Source organism: Theobroma cacao, chromosome 3 (genome assembly GCF_053813885.1).
Source record: "Theobroma cacao isolate CCN51 chromosome 3, ASM5381388v1, whole genome shotgun sequence".
Taxonomy (NCBI): Eukaryota; Viridiplantae; Streptophyta; class Magnoliopsida; order Malvales; family Malvaceae; genus Theobroma; species Theobroma cacao.
Genome location: NC_142641.1, coordinates 43,918,295 through 43,935,169, shown reverse-complemented (window position 1 = coordinate 43,935,169; position 16,875 = coordinate 43,918,295). Strand labels below are relative to the sequence as shown.

The 16,875-nt window shown below is 32.4% G+C and overlaps 3 protein-coding genes across 11 annotated transcripts; 1 reads left to right on the top strand and 2 right to left on the bottom strand.

Moving 5' to 3' along the window:
• Positions 1-4,282: 4,282 nt before the first annotated feature.
• Positions 4,283-5,876, bottom strand: LOC18606412 (transcription factor bHLH36-like). Its single transcript, XM_007040000.3, has 3 exons — positions 5,163-5,876; positions 4,684-5,022; positions 4,283-4,566 (listed from the first exon to the last, which is right to left on the bottom strand). Exons 1-3 carry the CDS (start codon positions 5,523-5,525, stop codon positions 4,489-4,491), a joined length of 780 nt encoding a protein of 259 aa, XP_007040062.1. The 5' UTR covers positions 5,526-5,876; the 3' UTR covers positions 4,283-4,488.
• A 1,570-nt stretch (positions 5,877-7,446) lies between these two features.
• Positions 7,447-8,961, bottom strand: LOC18606411 (transcription factor bHLH118-like). The gene is made up of 3 exons (XM_007039999.3): positions 8,493-8,961; positions 8,030-8,368; positions 7,447-7,918 (listed from the first exon to the last, which is right to left on the bottom strand). Exons 1-3 carry the CDS (start codon positions 8,814-8,816, stop codon positions 7,817-7,819), a joined length of 765 nt encoding a protein of 254 aa, XP_007040061.3. The 5' UTR covers positions 8,817-8,961; the 3' UTR covers positions 7,447-7,816.
• Positions 8,962-11,447: 2,486 nt separating this feature from the next.
• LOC18606410 (YTH family protein) lies at positions 11,448-16,392 on the top strand. Of its 9 annotated transcripts, XR_016025462.1 has the most exons (12): positions 11,448-11,759; positions 12,278-12,314; positions 12,503-12,698; positions 13,646-13,839; positions 13,919-14,170; positions 14,274-14,350; positions 14,435-14,658; positions 14,752-14,798; positions 14,880-14,937; positions 15,267-15,323; positions 15,919-15,977; positions 16,055-16,088. XR_016025462.1 is itself a non-coding variant. In XM_088804895.1 (11 exons), the coding sequence occupies exons 3-10, from the start codon at positions 12,608-12,610 to the stop codon at positions 15,957-15,959; spliced, it is 987 nt and encodes a 328-aa protein (XP_088661021.1). In that variant the 5' UTR covers positions 11,449-11,759; positions 12,278-12,314; positions 12,503-12,607; the 3' UTR covers positions 15,960-15,977; positions 16,055-16,392. The 9 variants fall into 9 exon arrangements, 4 of the variants coding, with proteins under 4 accessions (XP_088661022.1, XP_088661021.1, XP_017973795.2 ...); XR_016025459.1 differs by lacking the exon at positions 14,880-14,937 and having other exon boundaries at positions 11,449-11,759; positions 15,267-15,369; positions 16,055-16,392; XR_016025460.1 differs by lacking the exon at positions 14,880-14,937 and having other exon boundaries at positions 11,449-11,759; positions 15,905-15,977; positions 16,055-16,110.
• Positions 16,393-16,875: the final 483 nt, after the last annotated feature.

Sequence of the window (16,875 nt, the reverse complement as noted above, 5' to 3'; positions counted from 1 at the left end):
TTTGTCTTTCATTTAATATCACAAATGCAGTATAGTTTTACCTACTATTAAGAACAACGAGATAGACTTGGGCCCTAGGCTGATGAATTGTTATAATGAAATTATGAAACAATTAAATATTAATGCTAGGCAGAGAGATGTCTGATGGCCGATGGACAAAAGGACTAGATCACATCAGAACAGTTCGCCCATGGAGCTAAAAGATGGAAAACAGTATCGCCGTCTCTGCTCAAGAAGGAAGCAGTAGCTTTAGCATTTAATTATCTCTGCAATGAGCGAACCCATACCCCCGAGCGGATGCATTGATCAGTGATCAAATAAGTCTCAACAAGTCATAACTCATGAATCCAAATTGAACAAATTAGAGGGAAAAAACGAAGCAGAAAGAGACCAAAAATTATATTAGTAAAAGGGAGAGATTTATTAAAGTATATATGTTCTCTTCCGCCCCCCTTTCGGACGTAGGATAATTAGATTTATTTAATATCATTTACATTATAGTGCATGCAGTATTGACGGCATGGGAATGGTGCTGGTTGTGCGGTCAACTGCAAGCTGAAGGAGAGGACCGATCGAGCTAGCTAGCCAACAGCAGCTCGACAATGCCTTCGTTACTTGTTAGGGAGAGCTAGGGTATCAAGTTATGGTATCCGAGAGCACTAGCTAGTGAAGGATATGATCAAAGACTTATAGCAATGCCTATTGCCCATCGTGTCAAAACAGGATTTTGGACAAGGTAATTATCTGGGATAGCTGAAGGAAATTTACCAACAAGTTACATGTTCAAAACCCATCACCCAAAAGCTACTTGAGTAAAATTATTAGGATGTGCCAACTTATTGTTTGAGACTTGACATCCTCGCTAGTATCACATCGTGAAATGAATTATTAGTACCAGAAAACATTAAATAATTACTACCAAACGTGCATGCTATTTGACTAAATGAATATATTAGAAAAATTAATGAAGAACTTTAATGTATTCATACATGACTTTTAAGGGTTTTTTTTTTTCAAATATATATAAGACATGTTTTACAATTCAAACTATGAACAGAATTATATAGGTTTGTGTAGACCAAAGGATGCGTTATGAATTAATTATACTTACTCCTACCCTATGTTCAATAATTATTCACGCTCAATTTAAGATAGACAATTGTGTCTTTGATCATTCATGAATTCAAAACGGAGGAATGCAGTATGAAATAATAAACAGTTAGCTAGCTTAAGCTATGGGCAATTTAATATGGGAGTATTTTTTAAAATAATCCTTATAAATAAGATGTTTTTAAAAATAACTCTTTTTATAATTTTAACTATTCTTAATCAAATTGGACAAAATTACCCTTAATGAAATTACACGTCATGTACAAAAACATGTTACACGTCATGGTTAGGTTGTTACACGTCATATACAAAAACATGTGGCACGTCATGGTTAGGTTGTTACATGTCATAATTAGGTTGTTACATACCATAGTTAGGTTGTTACACGCTATGTACAAAAACATGTGACATGTCATAATTAGGTTGTTATAAGCTATATACAAAATATGTGACACGTCATGATTAGGTTGTTACACGCCATATTAAAAAAAATATTATTGTTACACATCATGTTAAAAAAATATTGTTGTTACACGTTATATTTAAAAACATTTTATTACACTTTAATACCTAAATAGCACGTTTGGTTCGCAGAATAGATAGGAATGGAATGGAATAAAATAGCTATTACGTGGAAATAAAATGAGATGGAAATAGAATATAATAAATATTACGTAATTTGGTATGATAAATGGAATAGAGCAGGAATGATTATTATGACGTATTACAGTGTTTGGTTGGTAAAAATAACTTTGAAACAATAAAAGAATAAAAATAAAAAGATAAAAATACCCTTTATTATATAATGATTATTTAATTTTTATTTTATTTTTTAAATATTAATATTTTATTTATAATATAATCATTAATATTACAAAATACTAATATTTTATTTATAATTTAAATGTTATAATGATTATTTATTTTTAAATTATTTTATTTTTAAACATTAATAATGTATAATTTATTTAAAAATATTAAAAATTGATAGTTTAAATATTAATATTTTATTTATACTTTAATCATTAATATTAAATGTTATTGTGATTATTTATTTTATCTTTTAAATATTAATAATTTATATTTTTAAATATTAATAGTTGATTATTTAAGTATTAATATTTTATTTGTAATTTAATCATTAATATTATAAAATACTACTATTTTATTTATAATTTAAATGTTATTATGATTATTTGTTTTTATTTTATTTTTTAAATATTAATAATTTATAATTGATTGAAAATATTAATAATTGGTAATTTAATTTATAATTTAAATATTATTATGATTAAAATATTAATACTTTTAATTAATTTTTAAATTCAAAATATTTTATAATATATAATTAATAACTTAACCTTTTTATTATAATAAGATTTATTTTTCTCTATTTGCATTTTTCATTTTTTAATTTAAATTTCACTTAATAATTTAAAAATTAATATTTTAAAATACTAATTTTTTATTTATAATTTAAATATGTTATAATTAAAATATAAAAATAATAATATTTTTTAATTTTAATTTAAAATATTAATTTTATAAATTTAAATTTGTAATTTTTAAAAATAAATAATGACATTTTAGTTCAAAATATATAAATTTTATTCCCATAAGTGTGGAATAGCTAATACCATGAGAGATGGTGGTATTAGCTATTCCAAGCTTTTACCTAATTTTAAAGAATAGCCATTCCTTTTGGAGTGGCTATTCCTTCCCCAAGAGCAAACCAAAGAAGGGGATAAAATTTTGTAAGGAATAGAGGGGGAATGGCTTAGCCATTCCACCTACCAAACATGACCAAAATGTTATTGTTACTTACGAATCAAAATTTCAAATCTTCTCAACTCTCTTCATTTTTTTTTTGTTTTTTTGACAATTTGACACCGATTAAAGTGTTTCTAATATATTTTTATAAATCAAAACACAAATTTTCTTATCTAAAACACTAATTTTGACTAAAAATCGAAAAAAAATTTCTTTGAAAATCTAAATTTAAAAATTTAAAAATTTTGAGTTTATTGGTGTTTAGATTTCGAATCGATTCAATTAAAAGCCATTTCTAACATCTATGATCATTTTTACCATTTTAGTTTTATCCAAAATACCTAAAAATTAAATTCCTCAAATAACCATCCACTCAAGTACATCAAAACCATCATTTGGTATATTGAAAGCGCAGGAAAGGGAAATCTGAAAATGCGAAAGAAAGAAATCAGGAGCATAGAAGATGAATGCCGAAGAGAAAAATTGATAAAATTAGAGAGAGTGAGATAATGAGAAATAAATCTGAAGCACAAATGGAGAGAAATTGTGATAAATGATTTAATTTATTTGAAATAATTTCAAGAGTATTTTTGTCAAGTCATGATTAAATATAGCTAAAAACAGTTAAATTTATTTTGATGGTTATTTTTTAAATACCCTTATCAAAAAAGGTTTTTTCTTATAATTTTCTCTTTAATATGTATTAATGTTCAACTACATCAGTACATACTTTAACTAATTTCCACAAAAACAATGCAAGTTGATCCAAATTGATCATTTGATTGGTGTTGAGAGATGTCAGATCTCTATTGATTTATTAAAGTAAAGATCATGCATTTTGATCATAGGTACAGGTACAAATAAAGTTACCAAGAAAAATGATGGCAAATTTTATAGATTGCATTATCAAAATTTATTATGATCAGAAATATATTACATATGGATGATTCTAGTAGGATTTAGTAGATTTCTTCTGAAATTCATCAAGCAGCCATGAGTTCACATGAAGTATTAAAATAAATAAAATTTAAGTTGAAAATGATGAGAAAACAAAAAGAAATATCATGACATGCAAGAGGAGTTAACTTATGCAATTTCTCTCTTAAAAAGGACATGAATTAAACTTGGAGCAACTCGGGGACACATTTTAGCACATTGAAGAGTACTAGCTAGCTGGCTATATATATTTTTTTCCATACAATTACCTTGTATCACTAATCAAGATTATCATATGGAAAAGTGATCATATATATTGCCAACACTTGAAATGTCATCGAAGTGCATGCAGCCGTACTAAGTACTAACTATAGAAACTAACGAGGTAAATGGATATGAATGCGAATTAATGAGAACACATGAACAGATAGTATGTCATGCAGACTAAACATTAACAAGCAATTGATGATCCAACAAATTTGCTTGTGTATTTATTGATGTAGCTGAAAAACAAAGGCTAGCTGATGAAGAAGATTAATCAACCATTTCCACGACCAACCTTAGGTTACAAAATTAGGAACTTCATCCTAGCTACAAAGCATCGAATCTTTCACAACAGGAAGAAATTGCCGCAAGCAAATTAGCCAGTTAACAGCAGGTTTAAAAATCTAATTAACCTGGAGGACGAATTATCAGTTTTGTTAATTTCTGTTGCAGCTCTGACAGCTCTATGCTTCTTCCATCATTCACCTGTGAAACAAATTAAGCGTCAGAAATTAAGAGGGATATTGCTTTCTAATTAATAATTCTCAATTAAAAAGGAACGAAAAGCATGATGAATATTCCCGTGGTTGCAACTCTATTTACCTCCAACACAATAGTGTGCAACAACCTTTCATTTACTTTAGTTGATATGCAGTTAACAACACTTAGGCCCTCTGCAACTATAACGTCAAGCACATTTGAAAGAGGAAGGCCTGGTCTCAAGCCTGTGTTTATGGCAATCTCCACTCCTACCATACAACCTCTAACTACTACACTGTCCTCAGAACAATCTGGTGAGCTTTCCGGCATAGAGCTCGGTGTATGCAAATTGGATGATCTTTTCAGCTCCTCCCTCTTGTCACTTAACTCCGTGATCCTGTTCTGCAAATGTTTGATGTACTTCACAGCCTCGTGCATGTGATCCGATATAGACCTCTTTCCCTAAAACCAGTGACAATTAAGACAGGACTAATTATTTACAAAGGGTATATAAATTTTCAGAAGTCTGAAAAGATCCATAACAATTTTTCTTTTCATGCTATAGTTGCAATTTTAATATAAAGGAAGAGAGAACGGTTAACCTTGAGATATTCAAGAGGAAGCAGCAACCGAAGAGTCGAATACAGAGTAGTCATTTCTTGCCTTCTTTGTCGTTCGATGTCTCTATGAATGATTTTCTTCCCTTTACTATCAGGAGCGTTCCCATCCTCAACACCAAAAGCAGTAGCTGCTTTACGCTTGCCCCGGCTACAATCACTCTTCTTGGAGACAAGGATCAAATTCTGTTCATCTTGCTTAGGGTTGCTGCTGTCTTGCTGGCAGGGAATAGAGAAGAATTGAAACAGCTCAACCGTGCTTTCCTCTGATGGAAACTCTGACGCCGCGCAGTCCATGTTTCTAAGCCCCAAATCTCCTCTGTATCTTTTGCTTTGGCTCCTATCCATAAGCAAAACAAGAAAGGGGATATGTTTGTACAGGTATCAGATCATTGTTAGGCCCAAGAAATTAAGATTTCAAGACTTTGTTTGCTTTCATGGATCAGGTGATATAAGAAGTGACCTCATTTACCGCTTGCAAACCTTACACTGCATACTTCCGCTTCTCTACATATTTAGACAAAGACAACAGCAAAGGCCACTGTACATTTGGAGGGCTGATCAATTCCTCACAACATTCACGTGCCTTGAACTATCACATCCATTAGGAAAAGGAAATCCAAATACCACTGAGGTAAATTAAGTCAAACCTAATGGGAAGATTTTTAAGAGCCCTTGGGGAGGAAGAGAAAATTTCCTTCCTCAAATCAGAAAGCCAGATACTATTGCTTTATTCAAGGAAAGGTAAAGGCAAGCTATTACCCATTATATATTTAAGTTTGCTGCCAACCAAAGAGAGATGCTACGGTTTTTTGTCAGTAATCTTTGAATTCTTGATCATTATTGAGAGGGAACAGGATTAGGAAAATGTGATTAATCCTGCACATGTAGGTCCAGATGTGCATATATCATTAAGATCTGTGGCCTACTTACTGGGCCCTTCTGAGTTTATCTGATCATCAGCATGAGAATCAGCAAATGCCACGTCTAGATATTGAAGGCTCTTAAAATGAGAATTAAAATGCGAGTTATTTTCAACTTGAATTGATCTGCACCAGTTATTGTACAATATTACCGTTTCAACTTCAACAGACATGACGCAACTGCTTTAAGTCTTTCAGAGACTTTGACTAGCTAACATTATATTATCCCTTTTTTATTTGGAGTTTTCTCATTTTCTATTCTTTAACTTGCCACGAGAAAATCGCGCACATATTTATGCTTATATTCATAATTACGGAGTGAAGATTGCGACTCATTTCTTTATTTAAATTAAGATTCATTTGGTATTTTATTGTCGCGGAGGACTCGATTGGCCTTATTTACAAGTTAATTAAGTAGTTGTTTCTATTACACTTGTTAATCAAAATCTCTATGTTCAATATGCTTAATCATACATGTTGACAGGCGCGGTTGGGAAGAACGATTCAACTGTCGATTATATATTTGATAGAATCAAGTTTCGTGGATTTACTTGGTTTTGCTAGCTAGCTTCGTTTGTCAACGTTCCAGAATTGAGACACCAATAACAAAAACCAATATATCTAGAAGGAGCCATTGGCGAGGTTTGAAAAATGCACGAAAAAGAAACAGGGCCATTTAGACTTCGGCCTTCTTTTCAGCTTTGGGCCAGGACTTGGATAAAGTTATAGTCATATGGTGGAGATGTGGTTTGCAGTTGGACCTCGCAAAGCGAGGTAAAAGAGAAAAAACATGGAAAACCTGTTAAAACTTTGGAAGAGCAGGAAAACTCAAGTATGCATGCGGAGACGAAATACAAACTAGGGTTTTGAAAGTTTGACGGCAGAAGAGTTGAAGCCGTGACGGAGGCTAGACCTATAGATGTTTGAAACTCTGGGAATTCTATTTATTTATCTTTATCTTTATCTTGACATACATAAACGTTTCGGATAAGGTCGAGCGGGCATCGAAAATCCAATCAATGCACTATATATTCACCTAGGCCAGAAGCAGCTACGCAGTTTAAACGGGTTTTATCATTGACTCCTAAATTATTTTGCTTTATTTTAGCCCCAGCAAAGCAAGCAAGCATGATTCTTTCATCACAATTTGGTCTGTCTTTTTTTGTTATTTAACTTTATTTCTTTCTGGTGCATTTGAAGATTTTAGTGATGACATTAGGGGGAAGTTTGTGTTAATGTTCAACGTCAGCTATACTTTTTCAAAAGCTAGCGCACTGCAGATTAAATCTTATCTGTTTGGTATTGTGGGAGATGGCTATTTGTGGTTTAGCCAAATCTGGAGCCTGGACACCATTAAAATACTTAACCAATATGGCTAGCTCTAATTAGGGTATGATTGAAGAAAGTATGGCATCCTAATTAATCAACCAACAATAATTCAACATAATTTGCTTGTTACATATATATGTACAACTACGGAGAAAAACAAGGCTGAAGAAAATTTGTCCACCATTTTCAGAACCAACCTTGGAAGGCTTTTTTTTTTTAAAAAAAAAAAGCTTAATTTTATTCATTCATTACCAGTATGTCATATCAAGTCTTTAGCCTTAGAAGACTTTACCTGACATGAAAGACACCGACCTTGGAAGGTTGATAGTAGGAAACCCTGCAAGGATCAAATCTTTCATAACGCAGGAAAAAAATTGCTTCAAGCATTTACTTGGCCAGCATACCGAGATGTAACTCAGATGAGGAAGTTGCTAACATTGTTAATTTCTGTTGCAGCTCAGACGGCGCTATGTTTGTTCCATCATTCACCTGCGTAGAAAGAAAAGAAATCAGAGAGAGGTTTCGCTTCTTCTATACTCCTAGGGAGGAAACCTTGCTTAATATATATGTTCAAGTAATGATTGGCAACATTAATTTTACCTCAGAGACAATAGTGTGCATTAAACTTTCATTTACTTTAGTTGATATGCATGTAACAACACTTAGACCTTCTGCAAGTATGACTTCAAGCACACTTGAAAGATTAAGCCCTTGTCTCAAGCAAGTGCTTATGACAACCTCCACTCCTGCTAAACAAGGTCTAACCATTACACTGTGCTCGGAACTATCTTGTAAGCTTTCCGGAACAGAACGTGAAGCATAGGAATTGGATGAGCTTTTAAGTTCATCTCTCCTGCCACTCAACTTCAAGATCTTTTTCTGCAGATGTTTGATGTAATTCACAGCCTCGTGCATGTGATCAGATATTGATCTTTTTCCCTGAAATTACCAGTGAAAGACAATAAAGTAATTAAACAAATAGTGAACAAAATTGAAAAAGTCTGCCAAATTGCATATATAGATACTTGAAATTTTAATATGTAAGAAGGGAAGAGGAGCTAACTTTGAGATATTCCAAAGGAAGCTGTAATCGAAGAGCCCTGTAAAGAGTAGCCATTTCTTGCCTTCTTTGTCGCTCAATGTCTCTATGTATGATTTTCTTCTTTTTATTGTCAATAGACTTCCCATCGACATCGTTGACAAGAAAAGCTCTAGCTGCTTTACGCCTGCGCTGGCTATAATCACCCCAGTTGGAGAGATCATTGGCTTCTTCAGAAGGGATCAAAATGAGTTCATCTTGTTGGATTGTGTGTCGGCAAGGGATGGGAAAGAATTGAAACTTATCTGCCATTTGGTCAGATCGAAACATTGAATTAACATAATCCATTTTTTCGAAGCCTGAAATCTCTTATGATCCTATCTATCTTGTCTTTGGCTTCTAGACAAGAATTGGAAGTGTATCATGGGACATACATTTATTTAAGCATGAGATCTTTGATGGGCCAAAGATTCCAAGATTTTGTTTTCTTTCAAGGGCAAGGTGATATAAGAGGTGACCTCACCTTCCAAGTTTATATTACTTGGAAGGGTATTGCTACATATATAAGATAGTCCAACAACGTATATGAAGGTAATAAATAAATTATTACTATTATTATTATTATTATTTTGAATAATAGGATTCACTTTCATATTTATCACATTTGAATGACTAAACATTGTGAGAGCTGAAAATTGGTTCACTTACTTCACATGTACAAATTCTCGTTATCATATCCATGGTGATGTAGAGAGACCCAATTTGAAGTTAAGCATCGGATTCTTAATTTGAAGCCAAAGGTCATATATATAACATATGGCAATATGCAATTAATTGCCATCACAATGATCAGGGTTTATGGTTTTCTTATTCATTAATAATCATTGAAGCAAAAAGGCACATAGGACAAAGGAAAAGGGAAAGTATACTTATTAGTATCAAGAAGATCCTAATTATAGACAATTTAATTAATCATTTCCGTAAGCATCCCACCTGAAAGAAGAAAGTGGGTTATTTTTTTTATTGAAAGCTTATTCAAGGAAAACAGAAACTAATTATTGTTTTAAGCTTCTTGTCAACTAAATTATTAAAGAGGCACTGGCATGGATTTTGGCACTGTTTAACTTTGAATGATGTTGCCCATTTTTGTGATGGAACAGGATTAGGTGGAGTGATTTGACCATTAAAGATGTAGGTCCAGATGCATATATATATATATATATATATATATATATATATATATAATTTGTAGTTTAATTTTATCCCATATATTGTTCTGCATGTAAATGCAACTTGCACATCATATCAAGGCCAAAGATTTTAATGATGATTAAAGAATTTAATGAGGGTTTAGTGCTTGTTTGGTCTGATTTTTTTTCAGTTTATCTACTTCTTAAAAGTAAAAGTCAGGTCAAACATAAATTTTGAGAAGCTCTTAAAAAAAGTAACTTTTTTTTAAAGAATAAAATTAAAAAAAAAAACTTTAGAAAAAGTTCTTATGAGGAGCTTTTTTTTTTTCTTTTTTTAAAAATACAAGAGAATTTTTATTTTTGTTTCAAAAATATCCTCATCTGTTAAAAATAATTACAATATTACTCTATAAAAAAATACCTTCTATGATAATTTTAACAAAAATTATAACGTATAAAAAAAATTTACCAAACAGCTTTAGTTTAATTTTAAAAGCTATTATTTTTTATAAGAGCTTTATAATAATTTTTAAATTATAAAAAAGTCAAGCAAAACAAACTCTTAATTTCCTTTTACTTTAGTTTTGTCTTGGATGATGAAATTATGTGAATCCAACTAGGAAAAGTACAAATGAATTCTTAATTTTTCTAAATACATGGAATGGATTGCTGTGCTCAAATATAATATAGGATATGTGCATGCAAATTGGGAAGTACTAACTTTTAGCAACTTGTAGTAATTTAATTAAAGGCTTGGCTAGCTATATATAGAATAGAAAGTAAATCAAGGACATTAGCCAGCGGTAATGATGATCATATAAAATATTTAATCACTCCTTTTCAATGATCATCCAATCTTTAATTAATATATTTAAAGGTGAGAATATAGAAGTGTCACATGCAAGGCTTAATTACCAACAATGCGATTATAGGTGTGTTATAAAATCCTCTATGAAGTTGAGAATGGAATTAGTTTACCATTTGTGTACTCATTTTTTTTCTCTTAAAAATTATAGGTGGATATATTTTAGAGTAAGAGAAATTCAAATAACACATTTATTTTCTTTTATTAAAATGTATACATGAGGAAAAAAGAAGCAAACATTAATCTTTTTAATATTAAATTTGTGGAAGGGACGTTTTCCTTTTCACAATATATAAAACACAAATATTATTTTTTTAATTTCTTGGCTTTAAATTCATATTTTTGAAAAACGATATGAGATTTACAAAAATGAACTCGAATTGTGCAACTCAATAATAAATTTTTTTTTATGTGTAACAATAATATAAGATTATTATTAGATTATGATTTAAAATCACATCTAATCTTGAAAAAAAATGTTAGCATGATCAATAGCTTATAAACTTAAAAACTTTGCTTTTCCTCTTTTGCATAAGATTTGGAAAAATTAAAAACCTTCAATCCCCGAATTAGCCCAACCTCTCCCTCATTTAGAAACTTAACACAGTACTATTATTAATATATGATTATAAAAATATCACATGATCATATTATTTTAATATCATATATGATGTCATTTGTCACTTTATATTATAATGTCATTAACTAGTTAATTTATTTTTTAATTAAAAACTGAATAAAAATGCATGGCAACTTCAGTCATTTTGGTCTAAGCCCAAAGATTTTCAAGACATTTTTGCAAGGCTCGTTGTCATCCTGTCAGGGCAAAGGTGGCCCATATAGTATCTGGGCCTGTGCTGAGCTGCCCCTGCCCCAGTGTTTTAAACGCGCAATCTCTCCTGCACAGACGCACGCATCACCGTCCGAGTTGTTTAAATTCAACACAGCCAAACCAATCTAAAACCGCTCGATCGCCAATCTCAAGACCCGCAAATGGGAAAAAAAAATAAAAAAATAGAAATAAAAAAGAACCCATACCGAACCCAAACCAGTGTCTAATTTGGCAGGTTCAATTCAACTGAAAGGAAAGGAAAATTGAAAAAAAAGAAAAAAAAATTAGGGCTCATTACTACAAGCAAGACAACACAAAGCCAAGTACTTGGTACTGTCACTTCAACACACTCCCGAGTCTTGCCTTGCCATCCTCTTTGGTTTTTTCCTCTCTCTCTGAAGCAGGTACACGGTACACTTTCACTTCGTTATTTCTACTTCAAATTTTCTTTTTCGTTCTATGTTTTGTTTGGTTGCTGAGAAACAAAAGTAGAAGGAAAATGGGAGGAATTCCTTGGGATAATTAGTTTTCAATTGTTTTGTGAAACTTTCGTTTAATTGTATGCTAACTTTACCAAATGTCATTTCGCCTATAAATTATTGTTGTTTCAAGTAAGGAATTGGCCGTAATTTATCTTAATATTAGTTAATATATTTATTTACGGGAATTCATTTTTTATGGAGTTGTCCCAAATGGTATGCTAAATGGACTATGCTAGGATATGGAATTATGGGCAAAATATATTCATTTGAAAATTCAGGAAATAGAATCAACTGAAGATTATATATTTACTTATTCTTGTTACTCTAACATGCAGTATCCTACTTTTGTTACTACTTTGTTCTTCTGTTTGATATATGATTTTCCAATTGCGCTGTTATCTGGTCCGATAATTTACTAATGCCACTGTTTTTGTAATCAGATAGGAACTTCCGAATTATATCCCATTTTGCTATAAGGTAACTTGAAGTTATAGTACATACTTGGCCTCAAAGAGTTAGGTTTTCTTTTACTTTAATGCTTCTTTCTTTCTACCCCTAATTTATCTCTGGTTACAGCTGCTGATGCTACAGATTTCTGTTACTCAAGCTTTGTCCATTTTGAATGAGATTGCTAAATATTACTGTATTTTTTTTTCCAACTGCAGTTGCATTGTCCTGCAGGAGAGTCTGGCTTGGATCTTTATACTGCAGCAGAGTCTGGCTTGAATCTCTTACTATATCTGCTTTCTGATAGGAGAGCCAATAAGGACATGTCTTCTGATACTGCAAAAGAAAATGCATCCGTAGTTGATTCATCAGCGACTGAATGGAAAAATGATGTGGGAAATTCAGATGATCCAGGTAAAAATATGGTGTATGTTCCCTGTTTTTAACACATCATTACATGTTTCTTGTATTTTAATTACCTTGATGAGAAATTTGTCTTCTGCACGTAAATGCTTGCACCATATCTTGAGCATGATTGTGCTTGTAGCTAGAATTATTTTAAAAGAAAAGAATAAAAAAAGAACAGAGTCTGTTCATTGACTAAGTTTTGTGATCTCCCTCTTCTTTTCCTTGCTCAGAACAAACTTATGGTTCTTTCGGACACATATAATTTGGAAGTGATATTGTGCTATTAATAGGAATATCCATCTACAGTACATGTTTCTGCAAGAAACATGTACTAAAACCATGCTTTTTTTGACATCGATAATTGCAGCAGTTAATGTTTAACAGGTATGTGGAAGTGTAAAAGTTGTAACTATCTAATGCATGAAATGGATTAAAATAAAACTTGATGTTCCTTGTGCTCTGTTTGCATTATGAGTTGCATCATAGCTATGTGATCGTAACTATTTTTTCCTGCAAGTGAATTTGAATTGGCTGATGGTTGTGTAAAGATAAGACATTAAACAGGACACTAGCAGGGAGAGATCCAATGTTATTGAAACTCGGTCACTTGATTTTGTGATACAGTATCTCAGATATCATTCCTGTCAATGGAGTGAGAAACTATTAAATCTTTTTTTCTTTTGGAAATCGATTCTGATGAGCAAAGTGCTGTTATAATCAATCTAAATTTATGGAGACATTGGCATTGAGTTCTTTTTCTATATACTTTTGTACTATGATTGATGAAGCATGTTAACATTTATGTATTAAAGTGCAGTTATTTTTATTTTACTACTTTCCATGTAGTTGTAGTGTATATAGATTACCAGTTATGTGGCAACTGCCTTTTCTAATTTTTTTTTTCGAGTGTTATTCATTATCATCAAGCCATTTTTCCTACTATTTTATGTCAGAGAATGAGGATGGCTATCCCTTTAGGGCACAAGAACCACAGCATTCCCACATGGTGGACAAAAGGGGCAGATTGTATAATACAAGATATTTCATCATTAAGAGTTTGAATCACCAAAATATTCAATTATCGATTGACAAAGGAATTTGGGCGACTCAACTGATGAATGAACCAATTCTGGAAGAAGCTTTTCATGTAAAAGCCATCTTATTTTGATCTTATTTAGTTTTTCAAGTCTATATGTTTTATACAGGAGCATTTTCTTGTCTTGCAGAATTCTGGTATAGTTATTTTAGTATTTAGTGTCAACATGAGTGGTTTCTTCCAAGGGTATGCCCAAATGATGTCTTCTGTTGGATGGAGGCGAGATAACGTTTGGAGCAAAGGAAGTGGTAAAGGTAATCCTTGGGGCCGGAGTTTTAAGGTCAAATGGCTTTGCTTAAATCACTTGCCTTTCCAAAAGACTCTACACCTTAAGAACCCATTGAATGACTACAAACCTGTCAAAATCAGCAGAGACTGCCAGGTGTCCTTAATATGAATTGCTATTGTTTCTCTGCTTATTTTGGATAAAAAATTAAGTATCCACCACTTGCAGACTAAGATCTTGATTCATGTTTCTTTTGTAGGAATTACCTCAAGATATAGGGGAAGCTCTATGTGAGCTCCTTGATGGGAGTAATGATGTGGATGGCTCACTTAAAAGGTATCTTCAAATTATGTGTTCTATTAAAATCGAGCTTATGAGCCTTGTTGGTTTTCGTGAATTTACTTGGAATAGTTTTACCAGGGATGAGCTACCTTCAAAGAGGCCTTGCATAGAACCACCATATTCTTTAGGAGATGAAGATTATAATGTGCCTCCACTGCATATGTCTTGGGCTGGTACACCCATGCCTTATCATCCCTTCCTCTATCGACATCAAGCTGACGTGAGTAGATTTCATTTAACACATCCGCATACTTTGGCTACTGAATACTTTCCTACCACCACGGGAGCATCAAAAGTTGCAAGTATGAAAAATTCTCGCACCAAAAGATATCTCACCAGTCTATAATTAAACAATGATATGTCTACTCAATTTGATGTTTGGGGTTTATCTGCAGAAAGTCCTCATGCTAGTACCTTGACCGAAGATGATTTTCTTGAAATGGTATGGAACCCTATCTAAGATTTATATTCTGATGGAGTTTAATTTATTTGATGTGTTTAATTTATATGTTTTTATCCTAAGCGGATACTTTCCTTGTGGTCATATAAATGTGACTCATCAGAGAAGCTAGATTTATCAGGTTAGTATTTCGACTAAGAGCCCCTAAGGCCTAAACCATAACTTCTAACTTCTCTTTGTGAACTAGGAAGAATTCACCATAATGAATCCCGCAATGTTTTTAATGTGCTCCATGTGCTGTTTATCCTTAATTAACTGTAGAGACAAAGAATACCACACTTTATTCAAATCTTGCTGCTGCATGATCAGTCTGTAGACAAAGCTCTGTGCTTTCTGCTGTTTTACCACCAAAACAAATAATAGGAACATCCTTCTCTCTCAGAATTGTCCTTCTGGCTTATGTCTGAATCGTTCTTCTTGTTAATGTTTTACTTCTGATTTTTGTTGTAGACGTATGAAGAATACCTTGAAGCCCATGGCCGAACCAGCAAACAATTATGCCGTTCTGTCAGTATGCTTGTCTATCAATAATTCTCTGATCCTGGTTATTTGTGTATTTTTCTATCTGTACCTCTATCTGTCAATGCATTACTGCATAAGTTAATAATGGTTAGTTGACCTGGGCGATAACTAAAATGTGTCAACAATCCAATAACATGTTGCTTATGAATATCATCATGCTACCACGGTCTGATTGCACCTAGCAAGATTTCTGGGTTCCTATTGATTGGACAGTTGAATGATTGTATTAGAGTTGTGAAGCACTACTACGTAGATAACATGCTCATCTCTGTATGAAGACTTTGTTTCATACTATGAGATCTGGCCTGTGACCTGTACCCTCCATTGCCTAATCGAACTTTTAAGTTTTTTGATTCTGAACTTATTCCTGAGACCGCACAAAAAGAAAAAAAGGGAAAATAAAATTGAAGATGTGTGGATGAATTGAGTTTTATCAGCCTTACAGTTGAGTTGGGACTTTGCCTTGTCATACACCATAGCTTGGCCTTGCACCATGGCATATGTGTGTGTGTGTTTGTGTGTATGTACAATAAATTGAACCTTATATTATGTTTTTAATGTAGTAGTGCTTGCTTCACAGGTGACTGCACCATCTCGGACAATGCAGGAGTCAACAAGTAGAAAGCATGCTGATGATTCGTGAGTAATTCAGATTTATTATTAAATGCTTGAATTTGATTTTATGCATCTTTACTCAGCTTGATGACATTCTGCAGAAGCTCAAGTTTGGTAACAGACCGGCACCACTCTCGCAAGAGGACACATAACTCATCCTAGATTGTTTCCAGCTCCAGCGCTGAGAGATGCATGGTTTTTTCTCTTGCTCACTTTCCTCTGGTGGAGCTCCAATTCACTGAGTGTGGTCATTGAGTGAAGTAAATTTGTTCTAATCCGATAGTTAAGATACAATTCAGACACATAATGTTGTCATGTTGTACACATTTATGTACTCTATTCTATGAACTGAATAACGTATTTTTACGAGGGGCGGTTGCAAACTTGTACAGAAATCAATTGGCAATGTCATGCCTCAACTCTCTTTGTAGCTCGTTAACATCATTTTGCCCCTATTTTTTTTTTCATCTTTTTGATAAGAGAGAAAAAGAAGAGATGGTTTAGATAGTTATACTTCCTGGTTAGGTAGTCAATGATTTGACTTTTGTTATAGTATCTAATGTTTTTGAATCCCCCAAAGGTTTTTCCTGTAACTTATAAATTGAATTGTGGCAATTTTTGTGTTCTAATGTTCTGTTCATGAATTAATTGAACATTCTTCCCATTATTGTTTTTGAATATCTCAAGTCCTTTTTTTTAACATTATTTTAATTTTCCTGAATTATTAGAGCCATCGAATTTTAATAATTATAAGAAAATCTTAAAATTTTATGACTAAAGTTAAAATTTTCAATTTAAAACACAGAAAATAATGTTGTAATATGTAATTAATTTTATCAAAGATTTTCAGAAGGAACACAATTTGATGCTTAAACAAAAGAAAAGAAAAGATTGTATTATTACTCAAACTAAATTTACTGAG

What these genes read in the sequence shown, in the direction of transcription:
- LOC18606411 (XM_007039999.3), bottom strand. Translation starts at nt 8,816, where the DNA reads ATGGATTATGTTAATTCAATGTTTCGATCTGACCAAATGGCAGATAAG. An exon ending in TTCCTTTGGAATATCTCAAA is followed by an intron (nt 8,369 to 8,492) that starts GTTAGCTCCTCT and finishes TGGTAATTTCAG; the next exon opens with GGAAAAAGATCAATATCTGA. An exon ending in TGCACACTATTGTCTCTGAG is followed by an intron (nt 7,919 to 8,029) that starts GTAAAATTAATG and finishes CTTTCTACGCAG; the next exon opens with GTGAATGATGGAACAAACAT.
- LOC18606410 (XM_007039997.3), top strand. Translation starts at nt 12,608, where the DNA reads ATGTCTTCTGATACTGCAAAAGAAAATGCATCCGTAGTTGATTCATCA. An exon ending in GGGAAATTCAGATGATCCAG is followed by an intron (nt 12,699 to 13,645) that starts GTAAAAATATGG and finishes ATTTTATGTCAG; the next exon opens with AGAATGAGGATGGCTATCCC. An exon ending in GGGAGCATCAAAAGTTGCAA is followed by an intron (nt 14,659 to 14,751) that starts GTATGAAAAATT and finishes GTTTATCTGCAG; the next exon opens with AAAGTCCTCATGCTAGTACC.
- LOC18606412 (XM_007040000.3), bottom strand. Translation starts at nt 5,525, where the DNA reads ATGGATAGGAGCCAAAGCAAAAGATACAGAGGAGATTTGGGGCTTAGA. An exon ending in TTCCTCTTGAATATCTCAAG is followed by an intron (nt 5,023 to 5,162) that starts GTTAACCGTTCT and finishes CACTGGTTTTAG; the next exon opens with GGAAAGAGGTCTATATCGGA. An exon ending in TGCACACTATTGTGTTGGAG is followed by an intron (nt 4,567 to 4,683) that starts GTAAATAGAGTT and finishes TTTGTTTCACAG; the next exon opens with GTGAATGATGGAAGAAGCAT.